This window comes from Biomphalaria glabrata, chromosome 1, assembly GCF_947242115.1.
Source record: "Biomphalaria glabrata chromosome 1, xgBioGlab47.1, whole genome shotgun sequence".
NCBI lineage: Eukaryota > Metazoa > Mollusca > Gastropoda > Planorbidae > Biomphalaria > Biomphalaria glabrata.
Genome location: NC_074711.1, coordinates 60,315,571 through 60,339,467, shown reverse-complemented (window position 1 = coordinate 60,339,467; position 23,897 = coordinate 60,315,571). Strand labels below are relative to the sequence as shown.

The following is a 23,897-nucleotide window of genomic DNA, read 5'->3' as shown; positions in this document are numbered from 1 at the left end:
AAATGATAAGTAGAACTGTAGCTAAGAAAATAATAAAATGAAGCCATAAAATATATTCCATTAAGTGAGGCACACACACAACACCGTTTGATTGCCAAAAGAGCTAAGCCGAAGACTCTCAGAGCTCTAGACTTGTAAGCCTGCTTGAACAAACCATTCTGTTTGGGAGAGATCCAAGTCAATGCCTATGTAAGCCTGCTTGAACAAACCGTTATGTTTGGAAGAGATCCAAGTCAATGCCTATGTAAGCCTGCTTGAACAAACCGTTCTGTTTGGAAGAGATCCAAGTCCGTTCTGTTTGGAAGAGATCCAAGTCAATGCCTATGTAAGCCTGCTTGAAGAAACCGTTCTGTTTGGAAGAGACCCAAGTCAATGCCTATGTAAGCCTGCTTGAACAAACCGTTATGTTTGGAAGAGATCCAAGTCAATGCCTATGTAAGCCTGCTTGAACTAACCGTTCTGTTTGGAAGAGATCCAAGTCCATTCTGTTTGGAAGAGATCCAAGTCAATGCCTATGTAAGCCTGCTTGAACAAACCGTTCTGTTTGGAAGAGATCCAAGTCAATGCCTATGTAAGCCTGCTTGAACAAACCGTTCTGTTTGGAAGAGATCCAAGTCAATGCCTATGTAAGCCTGCTTGAACAAACCGTTCTGTTTGGAAGAGATCCAAGTCCGTTCTGTTTGGAAGAGATCCAAGTCAATGCCTATGTAAGCCTGTTTGAACAAACCGTTCTGTTTGGAAGAGATCCAAGTCCATTCTGTTTGGAAGAGATCCAAGTCAATGCCTATGTAAGCCTGCTTGAACAAACCGTTCTGTTTGGAAGAGATCCAAGTCAATGCCTATGTAAGCCTGCTTGAACAAACCGTTCTGTTTGGAAGAGATCCAAGTCAATGCCTATGTAAGCCTGCTTGAACAAACCGTTCTGTTTGGAAGAGATCCAAGTCAATGCCTATGTAAGCCTGCTTGAACAAACCGTTCTGTTTGGAAGAGATCCAAGTCAATGCCTATGTAGGCCTGCTTGAACAAACCGTTCTGTTTGGAAGAGATCCAAGTCAATGCCTATGTAAACCTGCTTGAACAAACCGTTCTGTTTGGAAGAGATCCAAGTCAATGCCTATGTAAGCCTGCTTGAACAAACCGTTCTGTTTGGAAGAGATTCAAGTCAATGCCTATGTAAAGCATTGCTATTTCCAACATATATGGCACTCCGGGCGCATGGACTAGAATGCATGGCCGAAGGCCGAGTACACCGGGAACCTCCGCCATTTTCCTATGTTGTACCAAGCTAACCGTGCAGGACTCGCCATTAGTGTAACGTTCCCTTGAGGAACGGCGCATGGATTATCGACAGGGACGTGGAAGCTCTCTTTCAACTTCGCACCGTGCAATGGGAAAGCTCTCGCATTCCATTGGATACTCCCACAGGAGTTTTGTTTTGCTATTCATTTAGCCCAATCACTTCCTCAAATGATCGTTTCCACCCGAGTGCCACGTTGAGGCAGAATAGCGTACCCGGGCATACACAACACCTGGCTAGTGCGTAGACCCAGTGTTTAACATACACAACACCTGGCTAGTGCGTAGACCCAGTGTTTAACATACACAACACCTGGCTAGTGCGTAGACCCAGTGTTTAACATACACAACACCTAGCTAGTGCGTAGACCCAGTGTTTAACATACACAACACCTGGCTAGTGCGTAGACCCAGTGTTTAACATACACAACACCTAGCTAGTGCGTAGACCCAGTGTTTAACATACACAACACCTAGCTAGTGCGTGTACCAAGAAGGGTACCGGTATCTACATTTTATGATTTTACTAAAGATGTAGCTCTAATCAAAATGTGAAAATTCGTTACTTATAAATCTCACGTCTGTTGTAGTCTCTTTCAGTTTTCTTGGGTTGAGGGGACCTAAACATGAGATACCGGTACATATTCTAATATGCCTACCGCAGCCTACCTATATAGGAATGTCCTTACAATTCTAACACACCTAGTTTCTATCATGGACTTAGTGTTTAACTTACATACGCAACACCTGTGTTCTCTCGTGAACCAAGTGTTAAACACATATATTTAACTAAACTAAAGCACCAAACCTTACAATGTAAATGTGAAATACATTGTCTGCGATTTACTGTCAGTTTTATCGTCTGCAATTTCCAGTGAGTGGAGGTGTGCGCGCGCTAAAATAAAATTACCGCAATGTGTTTGAATGGCATCGATAATACAGATGTTTCGATTTTCTTTTAATTTCACAGCTTGAGTCACATCTTGTGTAATTGTGTGCATGCTTATTGTCGGTGCGTAGATTATGGCATTCTAGCACCAATGTGTATTAAGTGCACTATTTTTGAACGCACTTTCTTTTTGTTGCCTTGCTTGTAAGTTAATGGAGTGTTTTTGTTCTGCTGGTGTAACGTTTGTTGAGATTCTTCTGTGTTCCCCTGTTTAGGGTGAGTATCTAAGGCATAACTGCGTTTCGCAGTTGTTTCGATGCCATAGTGATAGTCTACTAGACCTTTTTAGTTTGTCTTTACTTTGTCTTTACAGGGAGTTAGTTTGGGATTGGAAGTCTACGCTGGTGACTAGAGACAGCAGTGTGTTGTGTTGTGGTTTCGAACATTAATGTGTACGTTGTGGGATAGCAAGGTGTAGAATTATTGTTTAATTAATAAATTGACAGTATTAATATGTTCCAAATTCAATGTCATTACTCCATTAGTTTGTCATCATATTTATATTTATATCATTAAATATTTATATTGTTACCAGTGAGTCATTTATTTATTGTAAGCACGAAGGTGCCTGGTTGAATGTCAGGGGCCCGGGCAAACGAGATAAGGCCTTAACATAACCCTGACACTTATATATAGTCAATTAAAACATCCATGACAGACTGAAGCTTGGACATAGCAATAGATAAAATGTTAGGATAATTTCAGTTGGTACAATTTTGGAGGGTTCGAATCATTTAGACACTTATGTTAAGATCAGTTCTGTCAGACTGTGGACCAATTATTAGATTCTCCTTCTATCATATAGGCGCCTACCCAGAAATCCTTTTCAGCATGAACTGTCAAATACAATTTTTTATTCATTTAGCTTCATGGTTCGAGTTGTCAAGAAATGTCAAATACAAATGTAAAAAAAAAATTACTAAACACCAAGAGATGATGAGAACGTTGTTGCATCTAGAGATGTTCTGACTCCAAAGATTCTCTGAATGGAAAGCGCGGCGCTGGACAACTTATCCATTTCTTCACCACGTTGTTGCATCTAGAGATGTTCTCACTCCAAAGATTCTCTGAATGGAAAGCGCTCTGGACAACTTATCCATTTCTTCACCACGTTGTTGCATCTAGAGATGTTCTCACTCCAAAGATTCTCTGAATGGAAAGCGCTCTGGACAACTTATCCATTTCTTCACCACGTTGTTGCATCTAGAGATGTTCTGACTCCAAAGATTCTCTGAATGGAAAGCGCGGCGCTGGACAACTTATCCATTTCTTCACCAGGTTGCCAACTTTATGGACATGAAAAACACTTCCACAGCGCATACGGACTAACATTGACTAATTCTAAAAGGTCTAATAATTAGTTTTACTAATATTGGAAAGCTGAGGATTTTTCACCAATAGTTGTTGTAACTCTTGTTGCTCTATCTACGATCTGGTCTAGATGTAGGCTAATCCGCATTTCTTCAGTGAGTAGCGAGAACATGATATGGAAGTAGGTTGTTAAGTTGGGTCTTGATATGCTCGAAATAATTTTACTATCACTAAGGCATTCAAGGTAGACTATCACCAAAATAAACTTAATCACCACACTGCAACATGTAGAATAGAGAAAAACACAAATGGTAAGAGCAAGGGAAGTAACTCTATTAATTGAAACTTGCTATACAGAAGCTTTTGGATGCATTATAAGCTACAATTATTTTGTTACAATTTCTTTTTTCAGGTTGCAACCTTATCATGCCATCAAAAAACATAAAAAAATACAGCAGGATTGAACTTAGACACGGATCTTGAAAACGGCTTTAATGATAGAAAACTGAAAAATTATAATGGTTAAGCTAGAGTTTTCTCAGTGTGGCCAAATAGTTACTAATTCTTTTCCGATCAATATACATCATAAGTCAAATTTCTAGGGAAATCGTTAAAGCCATTTTTGAAATGAATTAGCAAGCTGAATAGAGGAATAGTAAAGTAATGTAGAAAAAGATTGTATAAACATCACAAGAACAAACATACAAATAGAAGAGATTGACTTCAAGTGTATATAATTAAATTTTTACTCATTTCTTTAACAAATAAAACAAACAAGAGAAACTTTTATGGAATCAATGTGTTGGCTTTCCGCAGTTGAAGACACCCAGCTATAATATCACTGGGTAGGAGTTTCACCCTTCTGAACTCATCTGCATTGCTAAATCGCATTTTTGTCTGTGGGTCTGTATACTTGGCCTAAAAAATAAAAATCAATATGTAGGCAACTTATAAGAAAATGATAAATTCTGGCATAGGTCTACTGTTACTTGACAATTCAAAAGTTCCAACTTTTATTATTTAAATTCTTATGAATTACAAATGAATTATGAATTACAGATGTTACTTCAATTAAGCAGGCAATTATGTATGTTAATCACAAATTTAAATTATGCTGTTTTGGTTTTCCTGGCTGATTGAGGCAACCCATTCCATTCTCTAATGGTAACTAGGAAGAAGGAACATGTGTACGAATTTGTCCTGCCTAGTTTGTAGCTTTAGCACTCTGGATTCAAATCAGTATCATAGCAACATCCTATGGAACAGAATTATCACATCAACTCCCCCCACCCCTCTCACTACAATGATGAATAACAATTATATAGTGATGGCATGATAAAAAAATATATATATCAAAATATGTCTCACCTCTAGACCTGATATGTCAGAATATTTTTTGGCTGGTCTAAATGATGGTGGCGCATCAATGGAACCATCTGAAAAAGCACAAAGAGTAAAGAAAAAAACAACACATAATTGCTCAAGGGAAAAGACAATAGAAAACTGAAAAATGTAATAGCAATAACACAAATACAACTTTCTAATGTTCATTGTTGACTTTAAAAATTAAGCTAAATGAAACTGTACACAGTTAAGTTGCAATTTATAAATTGAAGGTAGAAGCAGTTTCTTTAAAGTGATTACTTCTCATTACAAGCTTCTAGGCTTAGCCTAACCAGCTTTTTCCACAATTTTTTCAGCCTCCTGTACTTACATTCTTTCAGCTTTTTTATAGCATAATACACAAGGATGAATACAGTAATGTGTCTTTTAATATAAGGTGACAATTTTTGTCAGGACCAAAACTACTTCCTGTTATAAAGTATAAAGACTATACTCACAATCCTAAGTTGTGATACAGTGCAGCAGATCAGTGTCTACTTATAGTTTACTGGCATGTCAACCATCAGAAGATACTCTCTAAAGTTCGCATCATAAGTATTTTAAACTACACTCACATTTACTATAACCATTTATCCCATTTACACTTTCACCTCATTATATTTGTCTGGGGAAGGGAACATTGGGTTAGAATTTAGATAAATAAAGCAAGGGGAGGCAATTTTTTTATTAAATTGCTTACAGGTCACAGCATCTGGACCCCAAGGTAAAGCTCTCTCGGCAGTAACAATTTGCTTCAAATTTTTCCAAACTCTGATTCTCTTATTGCCACCAATACCTTTACTTGAATGCTGAAAACAAATGAAACAAATCAAAATCTAAGATGTGCATAAATTATTAATTTTTTATATTAAAAAAAAATTCTGATCCTAAGAAAGAGAAAATATTTTAATAAACAATAAATAAATTATATGTTTTGTTAAGGTTATATCAATAGAGTGTTGTCTTTCCAAGCAAGTGTAAAATAAAATAAAATAGACATACAAATAGGAATCCCTGCTGGACCAAAGTAAAAACACAAAATGTAGTCCTTAAGGCATTTAAAATCTACAACAAATGAAATAGACAATAATAGACAGTTAACGTGAAATAGGCTTTCAGTCATCCCATCTGACAGATGTTGTTGTTAACTATCAAGGCTGATATGCTGATGCAAAAATGCAGGATATCTGTAAAACAATAAGGTGATTGGATGTGACAAGGGAAAAAAGGGGTTCAAATTTTATCATATTTCATTTGTGTTGGCTGTTGATCCTATGCAGATGGGTGAAGCTTGAAATATAAATAAGTTCATTTTCTGTCCGTAGATAGTTGCTTTTGCTATGGTATTGTTTGTAGAGTCAAAATGAGGAAATCAAGTTGTGAGTTTGATACCGTGCAGATTGGTGGTGCCTGGAATGCAAAAAAAAAAAAAATGTGTTCTTTCTGTAGACGGGTGTTTTTGTCACAGCACTATTTTATAGCTGTGATGAGGAAATCAGTGGTACCCTATGTTGTGTATTATTAAAATTACCATCTTAGTTATATGATTTTGAATGACAGTTGAAATATGTGTGTTAGTGTTTCAATTTTTTGACTGATTTTTCACATTAACTTACCACAAAGTTAGGATCTTTGAAAATAAATGCTGAGCTGGGCCGGTCAAAGTCTGTGGTGTCTTCAGACAGCAACTGTCCACCAGGGGCAGAGATCGTGGTCTGAACAAGTGTTAGAGAGTCATTTAGACTATCTGACAATGGCTGGGAATCTTCGATACAAGTATTGACATCTTCAGTTACCACCACTTCCTCTACTATAAGTTCTGCATCCTCTGCATCTGGTATTGTAAAACTTTCATTTTCTTCTACAACAGTCACTGGTGTTGGCAATAATGATGGCTGAAATAAAATAATAATAAACAAAAAATCAATGATAAAGTTTATTTCTTATTTCTTTACACATAAATTTCTTAATAATTTTTGCAAGAGTTTTGGGCCAGTATATAAAAGATAAAAATTCTCATTTCTGAAAGAAAAATACTGCTTGGCTATGGCTTAGCCACCTAACAAGAGTTGAGTTTAAACTTTGATTCAACTTTCGGTAGTGAGCTTGAAATGACTTAGGATAACAAAAATCAAGACTATCCAGATCACAAATAAAAATTAATATCTCCCTTTCCACTTGTCATACAATGATAAATTTAGTACCGTTGAAATTATTTTTCCAAATCCTTTTCAACCATATAGGTTTTTTTAGTGTTTTATGACTTTTAATTTTTTATTGAACTACCTTATATATATATATATATATATATATATATTTAACACATTCTCCTAATTAACGATACCATTGTTGATTTGACCCCATTAAATTAAATTAGTTTTTTGTTTTATAAAGGTGTATTTGTGTTATATAAAAAGAGCATGCTTTCTTTTATAATTCTATACCAAAAGTAACGTTTTCTGATTATATGACAATAAACAAAAATGCTATTGAAGTAGTTTATTCATAAAAGGGTAGAATGTACAAATGTGAAAAATGAACAATACTGTCAAAACATGGAAAATAATTACGGAGATATATATAATACTAAACAGATAATAGTACTACTAGCCCAGAATAACTTCAATAAGTTATATATATAAGAATTAGATATCTATTAATTTAGAATTGTAATTCTAATTTTACTACCTCCACCACTGAGTTGAGTGCCATTATCACTAGATTAAATGTAGATCTAGATATAGATGGTACAAATCTTTATTTAGAAGCTTTTGATACTCAAATACTAGGCTAGATTATCATTATACAAAAATCTAAATTTTGACGTAATCTAGATCGAGGTACTAACTTTGTAGATAACTAGTAAGATTTTTTTTCTTATTGTATATACTAGTGGAATGGATTTAGATGTATGTTAAACTTAGCTAATGATCCTTTCAAGTTTTTTTCTTTCACTACGAAAATAAAATTAGTTTTGAGAAAATGGGTTTACCCGAAGCTGATACATTCATATCTATTAAAAATGAAAGGAGGGATAGATGAATAGGATATAAAGTACAATTAAAACAGGTTTACCCAATTTGTAAAATGAATGGTATTGTTACGAATGAACAGTGACAGGTAGAGGTCACTATGTGTGACCCCGGCGAGATGACACAGCACCGAGTGTTCTCTGGAATCTATGCGTGTAAACAAAGACAGGATGTGACGTGCCCTCACGTGTTGTTCCAGAGGACGAACAGATCTACGAAGGGCAGTGTTACAAATGAACAGTGACAGTTAGAGGTCACTATGTGTGACCTCGGCGAGATGACACTACAGCAGGTGTTCTCTGGACTCGACATGTATAAACAACGACAGGATGTTACAAATGAAGTGACAGTTAGAGGTCACTATGTGTGACCTCGGCGTAATGACACTGCAGCAGGTGTTCTCTGGAATCGACATGTATAAACAACGACAGGATGTGATGTTTTCCTCCCGTGTTGTTCCAGAGGATACTAGCAGTGTTTTTGCAATATTGGATGAGCGATTAGGGACTCTATATAAACCAGAGAGTTAATGTGAAAAGAGTCAGTACAGTCGTCGTTACTGTTGTCTACTGTGCGAGACAGTAAAAGAGAGTGGACTTGAGCCGTTACAGTCGATGTAAGACGTATACGCTACATGTTACAGTGACGAATTGTTATAGTTAGTATTCAATTAAGTTATATAAAGCTGAAAGTTGAGTCGTCAAGTTCTTTGCAGTGTTTTTATTTGTGTGCCTACTAGTACATTTAGCCAGAAGATTCAGAAATATGTAACAGTATTATAAGTAAGTCAGGACGTTCTGAATTCGCAGAGATATGGAACGAATTTATGTAAAAATGCTTCTAAAACATAAATTTGAAGGTTAATTTTATTAAATAATGAAATCAATAGACTATATTTTGTATTTTCATGTGTCAAAGTAAAAAACTATATTATATGTGCAAAGTGTAGTTCTTAAAATTAGATCTAGATCTAAATCCTTTCGATCTTTTCTCATGTCAACATTGTAAACAAAGCCTAGATCCATATAATACTATACCTTTAATAGAGTTGGTCAACTTTTTTTTGAGGGTCTTAAGTTTGTTTTAGGGCTACAATACATACACTACGGTCTAGGTTAGTACCCAAGGAACATTTCTGCCAAGTTTTATCAAGATTGGTCAAGCTGTTTTTATTTCTATTCCAAACATACATACATACGCCTTACTTTCTACTTTATAGTATCTATATATCAAATCATATATATATTATATTGAATTGGAATAATTAAAACAATATTTAACCATTTCAAAAAATAATAATGCTGTGTACATGTGTACATCTATATATTATAGGTAGAAATACTACTGTACTATTTAGGCCTACTATTATTGATTTATTTTACTCAATTTAGTGGATTCTAATTCTATAGGGAGTAAAATAAAAAGATTATCTTTGAAAAAACAATTTTTCGTTAGTACATCATTTAAATACTTTGAAAGAACTTTCCAATGGTGTATAAATTATGAATGTAGGTTAAACAGTTAGAAAGTTATGATTTTTTTTGTGGCGTTTTGACCTAACATTGGTTGATATGGAACAATGAAGATGAGAACGTCTAGCTCGCTCAGCCCGCGAGACACCCCCCCCCCCCCCGCTCAAAATGTTAAAAAGTTGGAATTGAGTTGCATAGACGATGGATCTACTTATTAAATAAGAAATTTAATAGTAGATCTAGTATTCGTAGTAAATTTCTAGCTCACAAATCTGATTTCATTTATATTTATGAACTTCACTTGTTTAGAATGTAAATATCGATGAAATAAACAATTATAAAATCGGGTCTAAAGCTACAAGAAATGTCAAGGGGTGTGGACAAAATGGCGGCTTTGTGATGGCAGAAAATAACCAAATATTTTAAAAGTGGGATCAAAATTGTCTGAAACAATATTTTTTAAATGCGCTTTAAAATTATAAAAAAAATTAGAAGAAATAAATTAAACTCTTTAAAAGCTTTTTAGACCTATACATAATTGCTATATCTACTAGCCTAGGCAAGATTTAAGTCATAAAATAGTTTAGTTTTCAAAAAAAGTAAAAAATAAAAAATCCCATAGGGAGCAGTGCAAATTTATATAAACGATAACAATTGAAGAAATAAAGTTATCGTGATAAAACTTAGCAGAAATATGGCCAGATATATTTTCTATTAGTACAAAAAAAATCAGCTTCTAAAATGTTACCTGAAATGAGTATCAGTAAAAAGAAAAATACATATACTTTCAAGTAAAAAAAAAGTAAGAAAATACACATTTTTTTTAAAGTCCACATGAAAAAAGTGTTCCTCAATATAAAATGTATCCATATTCACCTCTTTTAGCCATGATTTCAATGGATTTAAAATCATAATCAATTTCAATTAAGGGCCTATGTACAGAAAGTAAAAAAAAAACGATCTCAAAATTTGACACCATTTTTTAACTTCCAGTCTTACGGATTTTCACATATATCTAAATTCTAGATCTCTAGAGCCTAGAGGCAGAGGGTCTAGGCAACTAGGCCTAGGCCTCTAGTTAACTCTAGTAGATCTATATTATTCTATATAGAGTATATAGTTATGGTAGATTCTTATAACTGAACACCGACTTTCGGGAACTAGGTCAATTTTTTATTTTATTTTTTTATTTGGTGAAGGTTTAACTTACAAAAAAACTGAAAGCAGATTCTTATTCTGCAACTAAAGGACTATAAAAACAGCTGTGTTCCTTTGTTTTACCACCCATAGTCAAGATTTTATTTTAAAATAAATTAGGTCACTTCATGCTCCTATTTTGAACGCAGTTTTTGGGCTTTCTCCTTTAGTTGAACAGTGAGCACCGGTGTTGAACACCACTATGTAATTGCTAATAAATTATATCGGTGTTACTTAAAAATTATTTAGATTGTAGTAAAAGAAGTAGATTCAATTTTGCAATATGTATTTATAGTCTATTTCCTCATATACTCTCTCTCTTTCTCTCTTTATATTTATATAAATTATATATATATATATCGTATACAGTTTATTTATTTAAATACCTATATAATCTAGATATATGTGTAGAAACAGACAGAAATAAATTTATATAGATTATAGAGCTATAAATTAATTATTTTAATTTAATAAACATGATATTTTCTACTAGGCTACTTGTATTTTCTCTCTGTCTTTCTTTTAACTCCCATCCAAGGACCCTCTTCTTGTTTTCATAATTTGGATGTTCGTTTTGTGAAACCTTAACATCCCCTCCCTCCCATAGATGCTTATAATTCTTTTCATGACTCTCTCCCCCTTCCCTCCACTGCCTGTTGGATAGTTTGTGACACTACTCGCTGAGTGTATACCTCTCCTCACCGCCAGCTTATCTTGCGTGATCACATGCAGTGGGCATGGTCTCTGGCTTCAAATTAGCAGCCCACACTTTTTCTTTCATTCATAAGTTATATATTCTAGATATCTCTATCTAGGTCATGTTTATTCATTGAAAAAAATCATAGATTTATTAATCCCAATAATATTTCTTAATACGATTTTGCAGTGTTCAAAAAGGAGAATGAGCTGAATTCATTATTATTTGTTTGGACACCCCCTTTTTTAATTTTATTTAACAGCTAATGGTATAAATGTGATTGGAATGTCTTTCTAAAGATGTTTGGAAGCTTATTTTGATATGCCCATCAGCCTACGATCAAACAGGCTCATGATATAGCCTTCATCCCTTATATGGGTATGAATTGCCGGGGGAGGTTAAAACAACAGCTTAACATACATGGTTACCGAGAATCTAAATAACTGCCATCTGCTTTGGAAAAACGGAACAAAATTACTGGAACTTATCTAAAATTGGACATGCGCAGTCCCGAAACGTCGTTTTTAGCTCCAAACATAAAAACAAATGAATTACAAACAAAAAAAAGCGACCCGTTCAAAAAGGAGAATTCGATGGGGTGTTCAAACTCAAACTATAAAAGCCTCCTCGATATACTATTCTATATTATTAATATAGTCATTATACTTATACTAATTAAAATTATAGATTCTTATTCTATCTAATTTATGTAGATCTAGTTAGAATCTAGTACTAGAATTCTAGTAGTAATCTAACTGAAGTAATTCTAAAGTCTAAAGACAATTCAATTGAATTTGAATTATAAAAAAAAAGACTAAATTCTCGAGTAATAAATAGACTGTACAGAAACAGGCTAAAACTAAAGCACTTGGATTCTATGTTTTGTTAACTTTTATTTTAGCATACACTATTTGTTTTTAATCTCTTTGCGAAAGGTGAATCAGTGTTTATATAGCTCTTCGACCTAGACGATTTTCTGACAGACGCCATTTTGAAACAATGAATGCTAAAAATTGGGAATTGGACACCGAAACTACAAGAGACAAATTATTTGTGCACTGAGATAATATAGGGCAGTGTTTTCCAAACCTATTCTCTAAGCCTAAATATGGATATCTAGGTGCTATTGGAGTAACGAACACAAAGGCCTACGCCGGAATTAATCTAAGGTGCATTAAATCCTAAGCATAGACATAAATAAATATAGACTGGAAAAAAGAAGTAGCTTCATGTAACTTGAAAACATGTATATCTATTGTATTCGGATTTCATTCTTAGAGATTAAACAAAACTATTGTAATACTTATATAACTTATATAGGTTATGGCTGAAATAGATGAGATGAATACATAACTTTTATACTGCTCATAAATGCTGTATAATAAAGTACACAAAATTGCAATTCATTAATTTTCGTTTCATAAAACTCTTTAATCGGCCAGTCTATATTTATTTATGTCTATGATCCTAAGAAAATGCAGAAAATAAAATAGAAATTGATCTTATTAGCTCATCTTGCTAACGGAAAAAAACTTTAATAACATATAATATCATATTCAAATGTATAAACTTTGTATTGCTGTAGATTCGTCTGATTCGATTCAATAGCCTACTAATATATTATTTGATACAAAGATGAATATTACGCAAGCTCCAGTGCAAGATTTCCAAAAATAATTTTATTATAGTTTCTTGCAATCTATTTGTGCAAAGTAGGATTTATAATTTGTAACAAGTCAAAGCATTATGTTTGAGGCACAACCAAATATTACAATATGGCTTTACCAATGTTTGTACCTAAAACCCTGATATCAAGACATGATGCAGTTCAAATGTCATAAACCAGCTATGTCCGACCTAATTCGCATTGCAAATCATTTTAATATTCGACACTCGAGTCGCAGGCCATATGTAAGAAAAGTTACAAAAACGAAATTAATTTGACCTGAGACTATTTAATTAGATGCCCGTGGAACTAGTATTTACATTAATTAATAGGATATTTTACTTTCATCTTTTTTATACACGCCAGAAAATGGCTTCATTTCCTTACCTAAAACATAAATAACATTGTAGCTAGTATGGGCGTAAACAGGATTTTTTTCGGGGGGGGGGGGGCGATTTTTTCTCTCCCCCCCCCCCCCCCTGGAGTTAGTGAAAAAATTGTAGACTCTTCGCCCTTGGAAGCAAGGGGTCTGGGGGAGCGCTGAGAGCTCCCCTAGCGCGTGGCGGAGCCCAGCCGCGAAGCATTATTTCTGGTATTGAAAGCCAACTAAGTGCTTATTCTGAGGTACCTAAAGTGCATTATTTTGCTATTTAAAAGTTTTATTTCAAAAACGTAATGTGCTATTTTTAATGACTTAGACCCTCCAGCGCCGTTCGGCGCATTTGCTGGCAAAGCTGTTTCCACAAAAATTCTGTCACTGGCAATGTCTAAAGCTTTTCTCACCTGCTCTGAGGACCTCCACGAAAGAGTGGCGCCAAGTTGTACTAGGATGTCTTCGCAACTCTTATTATGCGTAATTCATTTTGTCGGAGAACATGTCCTGCAAACCTCATGCGACGCTCTGTCACAACCTTACTAAGGGGTCGACTCCCATTTCGGCATAGGATTTTTAAAATTTAGACCCGATCTCTATAACTGACTCCTAAAATTTGTCTTTGTAGAGCCACATTTAGTGCTTTTCAATTTCATTGCACTTTATTAATAGAGCCCAGCCACTGGTAGACACGTGTAACTTCTCTTGACTACGATCTTGGAATTAGGTGACTATTTTACTTTTGATGTTATATCGAAAAGGGAAGTTTCATCGTCAAAATTATCTGTTGGGGGATTTTAAACCTCAAAACTATCTTGAGGGGCTTTAAATTTACAAAAAAGCCATCTGGAGGAGAGGGGTTGAAACTCATAATTTGCTTTTTTTTATATTGAAGAGGTATTTTTTAGCATCAAACCCCTCTGAAGGGAAATTTAAACTCAAAACACCCAATAGGCTTGGCTACGTTCATAGCATTTTGATAGCGAAATTTTTTTATTTTTTATTTTGAAGACTTATTTTTTACCTTCAAACCCCACCGGGGGAATTAAACTAAAAAAAAATCAACTTTTGCTATGCTCATAGCATTTTGAGTGCATAATTTGCTTTTTTTTTATATTGAAGAGGTATTTTTAGCTTCAAACCCAGCTGAAGAGAGGTTTAAACTCAAAACCCCCTTTGGCTACGCTCATACAATTTTGAGTGTGTAATTTGCTTTTTTTATATTGAAGAGGGGTTTATCGTAAATTTTGGAGAGGGGTTCAAAATCAAAATCTTCCCTAGATGTGCTCTTGGAATTTTGGGTTTGTCGTTTGCATTTTTTTTTTGTTTTATATAAGAGGAGGATTTAAATGCAAAACCCCTGGTAGGGGTTTTTAAACTCAAAACCCCTGGTAGGGGGTTTTAAACTCAAAGCCCCCTGGTATGGGTTTCAAACTCAAAACCCCTTGGTGGGGGTTTCAAACTCAAAACCCCCTGGTAGGGGGCTTTAAACTCAAAACGCCCTTGGCTGTGCTAGGGCAAGTGATGGTTTAGTATTAAAATTTCACCTAGTATGACAAAAAAGAAGGAGGTATAGGCTTACAAGACAATCACACAAAAATCAAAACCCTTAGAATAAAATTTGTAGGGAAAGTAGTAAAGTCTCCCAATAACTTCCCCTTAGTATTATATTATTTTGGACTTAGACTAAACAAACTCCTCCCCATTCAAAACAACACACCCCATCATTTTGGTAACCATACACATCCATTCTACAGATCACTCACAAGACACCTACCCAGCAATGAAAACATAACACACCACGGCTCAAAAACAATACACACTATACTCAGAGAGAAGTTGAAAGAAAACCTAGAAGTTAGGATAAAGTGGGTCAGGGAGTTAGGGGTTAAACCAACCAACTGGACAGACACATTCACGCATTTACACAACAAATACATAACACCCAAAGCACGAGAAGTGGCCTACAGATTACTCTTCGGGATGACCCCAATAAAAGGAAGACTCTCAACTACAACAGGGTCCAAATATACCTGTGTAATTTGTAAAAAGGAAAACCAAAACCCAGAGAAACAATTATTTAGTGAATGTGAGTTGGTTGAGGAAGCAAAAAAAACTTTAGAAGATATTATTGACGCAAACAGTCAAACCTGTGCACAAGTAAATACTGCTATTTTCTTTAATAAAGTACCTAAAGCCATAAATAACAAGATTACAAAGACAGTTTGTGTGGAAACACAAACTCAAAATCGGCCCCCGAAGTGGTCCACCCAGGCAGGCTTCAATATTTTCAGAAAGAACATCCAAATGAAATTATATCAAAGACAAATGAGAGATAAGAATGGAGAAGAAGGTTTACAGATCTTGTGTAGTGCCCCAACGGTACAGCAGATCAAAGGATAGGTGCAAGAGAATGCAAAGTTAGATGTGAACCTGGCCTAACTAGTTCCCCTTTCAGACCTTGTGGTCTATAGGGCAGATGATGTAAAGTTCATCTGTTTTTGTGGCCTACGGTTAACGAGGGTGTCATGTAGCCAGCACAACGACCAACTGCCTTTACTTTTCCCGAACTAATATCAGGTACCCATTGGAGCTGAGTGAACTCAGAGGCGCCTAAGGATTCCGAAGTTGAAAATCCCAATCTTCACCAGGATTCGAACCCGGTTCGAAAGCCAAACGCTTTACCGCTCAACTACCGCGCCTCTCCTGGCCTAACTATGCCGTTCGCTCTCTGTTTCAATAAAATAAACGAAAATGAAGTTTACAAGATTACTATTCGTTTTAATTTCGGTCTAACTTATAATGCATACTAATTAGCTTTTTCTCTTTAAAAAAAAACTGCTTGCATAACTGATTTTAAAAATTCGATTTTTCGCTTTCAGAAAAAAAAAGTAGCCGTTGCATCAGAACTTTGAATGGTCTAAAATACTGTGATGTCGGATTTTCAATATCTTTTGTAGTTTACGAGATCTAAATGGGACGGACGGACAGACATTTCGCACAAAACTAATAGCGTCTTTTCCCCTTTTGGGGGCCGCTAAAAAACTAAGAGACATCAATGTAATTATTTTATCATAATATAGAAACCATATTTGGAATACCTACCTACAAAATGTCTACCATAATAAACTACGAGGTAAAGTATTATTACATCACATTTTAAAGAAAATTATTGAATGTAAAGTGAAACAATATAGCGCTAAATAAAAATACCAAGATTGTCCATTAACTTAAAGAAAAGGGAATATATATATATATAAATATGTGTATGCGAGTGTGTATGCGTGTGTATAGATATATATCCCAAATGATCCTTTTTATATATTTAAAGACCCTGTAACCATATAATTAAAAAAGCTAGTACTCCAAATTAAAAAAAACAGTGATCGCCCTTTAAAATTGACAAGGGTTAAGACAATTCAAGACAGTACACAATCACGAAGGCCACGCCTTGGCCTCGTGACTGTAAAGACTTAAACCAAAGTTTTGATCTACAAAGACGAGCGAGTTAGGCAGGAGAAAGCGAGAGATCTCATTCGATTAAAATAGAGAATCATATCGAAATGGAACATTAGGCGCAAGTCAAGGAACGGAAACACAATAAGGAACCAGGAGCGAACACGTGAAAACCCAAGAAAAGGGAAAGAAGAGTAACTCCAAGAAATCAAGAACAAGGCACTGGCGGATCCAGGGGGGGGGGGGCGGTAGGGGCGATCGCCCCCACCCGAAGGGGGGGGGGGCGGACGAATTTTAGTATAGAATTCACACAATTTGTATACGAATGTATTACTTATGTTAATAATATATGCTAATTATTTATATTTCAACCTATGTTTAGATTATTTCTCCCCCCCCCCCTCAGGCATTTTGGCCGATTTGGTGGGGTCGGGAGGGGGCGATGGCATCAATCCCGCAACCCTTCCCCCCACCCCATAAAATTTCGAGTGGGGGGGCGGTCCAATAAATTTGTAGAAATCACAGCTTGCTAACAGAATCAATTAAATATCTATATGATTAAAACGTGTTATTGGTGTTTTAACCGATCTTTATATTATGTCGTTCCCCTGTTTTCCGATTGGGTGGGGGGGGGGGGGGAGCGAATGCATCTACTGCCATTCCCGCCTAAGCCCTTTGAGTGGGGGGGGGCGGTCCTACTTTTATGGGGAAATCATAGTTTGTGAACAAAATTAGTTGAATATCTATATAATATTAACTACGTATTGATATGTGGACCCATTTGTATATTATGTCGCACACACTCTAATCTCAAATTTTTATCATTAGTAAATATCAAATGAAAAAGGGTTGTACTAGGTTGAAAGGGCGATACATGCAATCGCCTTCCGCCCATCGGACAAACCAATGCTTTTCTTTTTTAATTATAGTTAAGAAATTACAAAATTATTAGAAAAATCTGTCACTAATATACTTTATATGTGCAATGAAATAAATTTTTATATCGAGTCGCACAACCCCTATTCTTCAATGCCAAAATGCAATCATTAACAGAAATTATAAAAAGGAGCGAGGATTAATCGTTTTCATTCTACCGCCCCTCCCTTTCCAGACGAAAACATGATGTTTTAAAACAAAATAGTCAAATATGGCGACAGAGTTTTTGTAATTTCACATAAATTTATCATAATTTTTTAAAGAAAGACTTTGCTTTGGAAAATTTAGAATTCATACGAAATGTTTCAGAATAAGAGTCACAATTGAGATGCAAATATTCTTCTCCTAGTCGTCTTTTTTCAAACCTTTACTCAATCTGATATTTTTCTAGTTAAATAAATTTGGGACTATAGCTCATAATTTATGCTTCAATCCTAAAAATGCAAACAAGTTTAGAGTACAGTCTAATTGGTCCACTTTATTTCTCCTCCCACTTCCGAAACTTTTCGTTAGAGCTTTGAATTATAGTTCTGTAACAAAACAAAGTTACAAACTTGCTTATTGAACAAAATGTATCACTTACAAATGAACTTTTAAAAAAATTATTATTATTCTAATTTTTTTTTCGTCGGCGATCTTCAAAGCCTAAATCTAAATATGTTCAAATTGTTTTATTTGCAATGTAGTAAGGGCCTTTCTAATTCATATTAGAATATTTTTTCAAGTAAAACATTATTGAAAAGGTCATTTTTTAAAGAATGAATAATGAACTGTAGATGTCAGGAGAATGCGTTTCAGCAGTGAAAAATGCAAGAAAATGCTTTTGGCGTCTAGGCCTTGCCCCGAACCCCACTGATAAATAATGAGCTGTATATGTCGGTAGCACTGGCGGATCCAGAACTTCGCCCAGTAAACCCTAACCCTATGAATAAAATAAGACAGTGTTTCTCAATCTTCGGCGAAAAAAAAAAACGAAAAAAAACAGACATGTTGAGGCCTTTCTCTTGCAAGCTTGGGGGGTCTGGGGGAGCGCTGTATGCTTCCTCAGTGGGGTTCGGGGTAAAGCCCCGACGCCAAAAGCGTTTTTGTTTTGCATTTATCACTACAGAAACGCATTTTCCTGACATCTACAGCTCATTATTTATCAGTGGGGTTCGGGGCTAAACCCCGACGCCAAAAGCGTTTTCTTGCATTTTTCACGGCTGAAACGCAATCTCCTGACATCTAAAGCTCATTATTTATTAGTGGGGTTCAGGGCTTCGCCCCGACGCCAAAAGCGTTTTCTTGCATTCTTCACTGAAGAAACGCATTCTCCTGACCTACAGCTCATTATTCATTCTATTATATTGGACCTTTTGAAAAATGTTGAAAAATATTCTAATATGAATTCATAGTCCCTTAATACATTGCAAATAAAACCGATTTGTTCTTTGAAAAGATAAGATACCCCACATATTTAGATTAAGGCTTTGAGGATTACCGCCAAAAAAAAATTATTCGATAAATAATATTCAATAAAATTCAAGCATAAATTGTGAGTTATAGTCCTAAATTTATTTAACTAGAAAAAATATGAGATAGAGTAAAGGTTGGAAAAAGGCGACTAGGAAAAGATTATTTGGCTTTTGAACTCATCTCAACCGTGACTCTTATATTGAAAAATTTCGTTTGAATTATAACTTTCCCATAGCAAAGTCTTTCTTAAAATAGTTATGATAAATTCATGTGAAATTACACAAACTCTGTCTTGAAAGGGGGAGGGCGGTAGAATGATTGCATTTTGCATTAAAGAATAGGGGTTGGGTGACTCGATATAAGAATTTACTTTATAGCATGTATTTTAATTATATTAGTGTGACCTTGCGCTCCCTGAGCTAGTTTTATATGTATTTTTGTTGTATAGGTTAGATCTATTTTTATATATTTTATTTTTATAGGTTAGTGTCAGATTTTATAATTGTACTTCCGCATATTTATATAGGTTAGTGCGGGATAGTATAAAAGTGATGTACTACATGCTGTCTTAAAAACAGTTGAGTGTACATTTGACCAGTGGTCAGTACCATATCTGTCTGTGTGACAGCTGAAGATCTTTGTGGTCTGTCGTCTAATTATTTTATTATTCTGTACCTGGGACGGCCTGTAAGTTTACTATTACTACTGCTGTTTTAAGCTGCTATAGATTATAGCTGCTGAATATTACTGCTGAAATACATGCTGCTGTATCTAATATTGCTGCTATGATTGCTGTTGTAGATCTATTCTAATTCTAGGGAATCTAGTGTTATTTTCTTATTTTGTTTCTGCTATAAACAGCTATTGATAGATCTAGTATTGTAGTATTGTTATTGTTGCTGTAGATCTAGACTAGTGTTATTTTGTTTTTGTAGTGTAGCCTTAGATTAGTGGCTTAGTAAACTTAGGTATAAATATAAGATATATTTAAAGTCTGTTTCTGTTCTTAGTGAATACTAATAGTAAGGTACTAAGGCTAAGGTATTCTTGTTTTAGTGTTAGTGTTATGGTTTGGTTGTAGTAGTAGAATATTGTAGATCTAGACTAGTTTATTGTAGTGTGTTTGTGTAGGTCTAGGTCTAGTTTAGTAGTTGTCTTGTAGTGATTTAGTTCTCTTTAGTTAGATAGTTGTTTTGATCAGTTTGTGTTAGATAGTTGGTTTGGTTAGTTTGTTGGTGTTTGTAGTGTCGTAGATTTAGAGGGTTAGTATTAGTTGTTTTCATTGAAGTGTATATATTATATTTTATTATTGATTTTTTTGTATGTTAATAAAGTTCCGTTTTGTTTATTTATCCTAAACTAAAGTTTCGTTATTTTGCTTTCATTTAGTTAAGTTAGTAAGGTTAGTATGTCTGGTTACTTAGGCGACTCTAGTCCCTTGGTCGTAGACCGAGGTGCACAGATTGAGCCCCCCCCCCCCCCCAGTAGCGCTAACATCTGCCTACTGTTGGTAAATTTTTATGTTGAGCAGAGCGCCTCCTGACCTGCTCACATTAGTGACAGATTTTTTTAAATTTTGTAATTTCTTACTATAATACAAAAAGAAAAAGTATTGGTTTGTCCGATGGGGGGAAGGTGATTTCATGTATCGCCCTTCCACCTGTTTATATTATATTCGACTAATTTTGTTCACATACTATGAATTTTCCTTAAAAGTAGGACCGCCCCCCCCCCACTCAAATTTTTTAGATGGGAAGGGCAGTAGAGGTATTCGCTGCCCGCCCCCCCCCACACACACCAATCGGCCAACAGGTGAACGACATAATATAAAGACCGGTTAAAATACCAATAACAAGTTTTAATCATATAGATATTTAACTGATTCTGTTAGCAAGCTCCCGACCCTACCAAATCGGCCAACATACTAGAAAGGGGGGGGCGAAATAATCTATAAATATGTTGAAATATAAATAATTAGTATATATTATTAACATAAGTAATAAATTCGTATACAAAATGTGTGAATTCCATACTACAATTCGTTCCCTCCCCTTCGGGGGGGGGGGGGGCGGTAGGGGCGATCCGCCAGTGGTCGGTAGAATGCGTTTCTACAGTGACGAATGCAAAAAAAAAAACGCTTTTGGCGTCGGGGCCTCGAACCCCACTAAGGAGCCTTACAGCGCTCCCCCAGACCCCCGAATTATTAAGAGAAAGGGTTCAACATGTCTTAGTTTTTTTCTTCGCAGAAAGTTGAGAAACACTGCTTTTTTTTATTTCTCATATATATATATATATATATATATATATATATATATTTATTTATTTATTTATTTATGCTGTACTCACGTTTATGCAGAGGGAAAAAAATCGCCCCCCCCCCACTCCAAAGTTCCGTATCCGCTAGTGGAACAAGGGCAGACCTTTACGTTTTATGTAAACACTGATTTTCTTCTGTTGTTCCTGTATTGAGAATCAGGCATGACCACGTGATATCTAAGCAAACAATTCTTTCTATAAATGTGTACTTTTTAACAATTATGTCCATAGTGGCTTCTTTACGAATCTTGCAAAAATACCACCACTATCCGTATTGTGCATACCTGTGCAGTCTACATACAAATATATTATTTCTTACTACCTTGCAGACGTTTACAGTCTATACAGTTATTGTTCTTCTTCTGTTGTTCTAATATTGAACATCAACATAACCTCATATCTCAACAAGCTTCTACATCAAATTGTTACTAAATTAGTTTTTACATATGTCAAAGTTTTTACTATTGTTCAAAACAAATTCTCTACCACCATTGTCAATATTGCGCATGCTTGTGCAGTCTACAGAGAAATAATATATTAAAGAAGGGAAGAGGAAAAATAAGAGGAAAAATTTTTAAAAAGGGGGGGGGGAAATATTCAAGAAAAAAAAAGTATATATATATATATATATATTTAGATACATATAAAATAACTTTCAGTACGACTCTAATTGGCCCCTGTGACCAAAAAAAAAAAAAAAAACACAGAGAAATAGTCTCTGAACAGAAACTCCCGATATACTGACTCTAGCAGACAGGATTTCCACCTTGATGAAGAGGAAGTAGTTTTCCAAATCTCAAGGGAGGAAATCAAAAATTGTCATAAAAAGGGAGACAACAAAAGAAACAATATAAATTTTTAAAATGCCTATGTTCACATAAGTGTGTACACACATAGATGTGTATGCGCGTTTGACAGAAGTTAATATAAAGAACTGGGGTAATATAGCAAAGCACAAAGGAAACAACCATAAGCAATGTAGACAAAGTGGAAAAAAATGTGACTACGATGTTTAAGTTTCTACTTTCACTTTTTGATTGTTTCTGTTTAATTACCTATTGTTGACATTCTCACCACATATATTTTAAGAACCTTAAATTTCAAAAATATTCATTATATGCTATTGGAAAAAAATAACGCCATATACAAAGCAATTTAAAACGTTAAAATATTATGGCAACCTAAATGTAACTATATGCATTGCTATGTTTTGCAAACATTGTACTTTAAAATGTAACTGCTAAATTTGTACGCTTACTAATAAAATATGCATCTTTTTGTTAATAAAAAAAAAATCCCAATAAAGAGGCCAATAGCCCAAAAAAGAGGCAATGCCCAAAAAAGAGGCAAAGAAAAGAGGCAAAGGCCCAAGGATTCCTAGGATGTAAAAAGCTCGACAACTGAAGTCGAAAGCTAAAAAGCTGAGGTATCCTTAAAAAAAAAAAAAAAAAACTCATCTAAAATAAACAAAATTAAAGCAAAAGATCAGTCACTAAACTCCGACACACCCCCTGCGGGGGGGGGGGGGTTGAACCCCAACCCCCCTTCCGGCTACGCCCATGGTGGGACTATGGCTTAGATGTGCTTGTTCGACATTACATATCAAAGAATTAGATAACAATCTTTATAGAATTTTGACCTGTTACACGATCGGTTTCTTTTCTTTGTTTTTTTTTTAACATTAGGCAATGCTTGAATAAAAGATGTAGGACACTATTAGCTTAATTGTTGCATTTCGAATTTGCTAAAACTAAACTGCAAATTCACGTATTTTTAATTTTCAACTATTCGATAATTAACCAACTTTTGCATTAACTTAAATGATTGGCTTTTTTTTAAAGGACTTCAAAGTGCTCAATTCTTTGTCTTTTAATTAGTATTTTTTTCTTTTCTACATCCCTCTGTAGAGCAGTTCCACTTGGCTTAGTGCCAAACCATTATCTGAACCCCAACAGGTCGCCACTGCTTTAAATGTTTGATTTTCTGCCTTCATATTGATCTTGGCATATTGTACTTCTGCGAGCCAAGGTCATTTCTTATTTTTCAATATCATTTTGAAGGCATATTATAGTGGGCATAGTAGACCTTCTTGCTTATCATAAGACTCTAGCAGGTTATTGTTCAACTTGTGTTGGTGCCTACATTGCCAAGAGGGCCGGATTCGGAAGCCTGGAGACCCCTATTTGTTAAATAAAAGAAACAAGCTCTCCCCCAAATCCGACTGCCTAGCTAGCCAAATATGGAGAACAATAGAGATCTTTTGGCAACACTCTTTACGAAATAGGATAGGATAAAAATCACCCCTACCCAGTTCGTGATAAATTTATTTCTATGTATTCTTTGAATTAGTAAGAGCAT

The 23,897-nt window shown here is 35.1% G+C and overlaps 2 protein-coding genes and 1 long non-coding RNA gene across 4 annotated transcripts in view; 2 read left to right on the top strand and 1 right to left on the bottom strand.

The window, feature by feature from the left end:
- Positions 1-2,305: 2,305 nt before the first annotated feature.
- Positions 2,306-2,776, top strand: LOC129926938 (uncharacterized). Its single transcript, XR_008778653.1, has 2 exons — positions 2,306-2,461; positions 2,559-2,776. It is a non-coding gene; the product is annotated as an uncharacterized LOC129926938 (long non-coding RNA).
- A 1,510-nt stretch (positions 2,777-4,286) lies between these two features.
- LOC106064726 (INO80 complex subunit C-like) lies at positions 4,287-12,394 on the bottom strand. Of its 2 annotated transcripts, none has more exons than XM_013223336.2 (5): positions 12,244-12,394; positions 6,556-6,834; positions 5,640-5,748; positions 4,925-4,992; positions 4,287-4,474 (listed from the first exon to the last, which is right to left on the bottom strand). In XM_013223336.2, exons 1-5 carry the CDS (start codon positions 12,325-12,327, stop codon positions 4,343-4,345), a joined length of 672 nt encoding a protein of 223 aa, XP_013078790.2. In that variant the 5' UTR covers positions 12,328-12,394; the 3' UTR covers positions 4,287-4,342. The 2 variants fall into 2 exon arrangements, with proteins under 2 accessions (XP_013078790.2, XP_055861332.1); XM_056005357.1 differs by lacking the exon at positions 12,244-12,394 and adding an exon at positions 10,320-10,370.
- A 7,234-nt stretch (positions 12,395-19,628) lies between these two features.
- The window catches only part of LOC106074452 (uncharacterized), a 42,026-nt gene continuing 37,757 nt past the window's right edge, over positions 19,629-23,897 (top strand). Inside the window, exon 1 of the mRNA XM_056005325.1 lies at positions 19,629-19,910. The gene's annotated coding sequence lies outside the window, so the exon portion shown is untranslated. The remainder of the gene's footprint in view (positions 19,911-23,897) is intronic.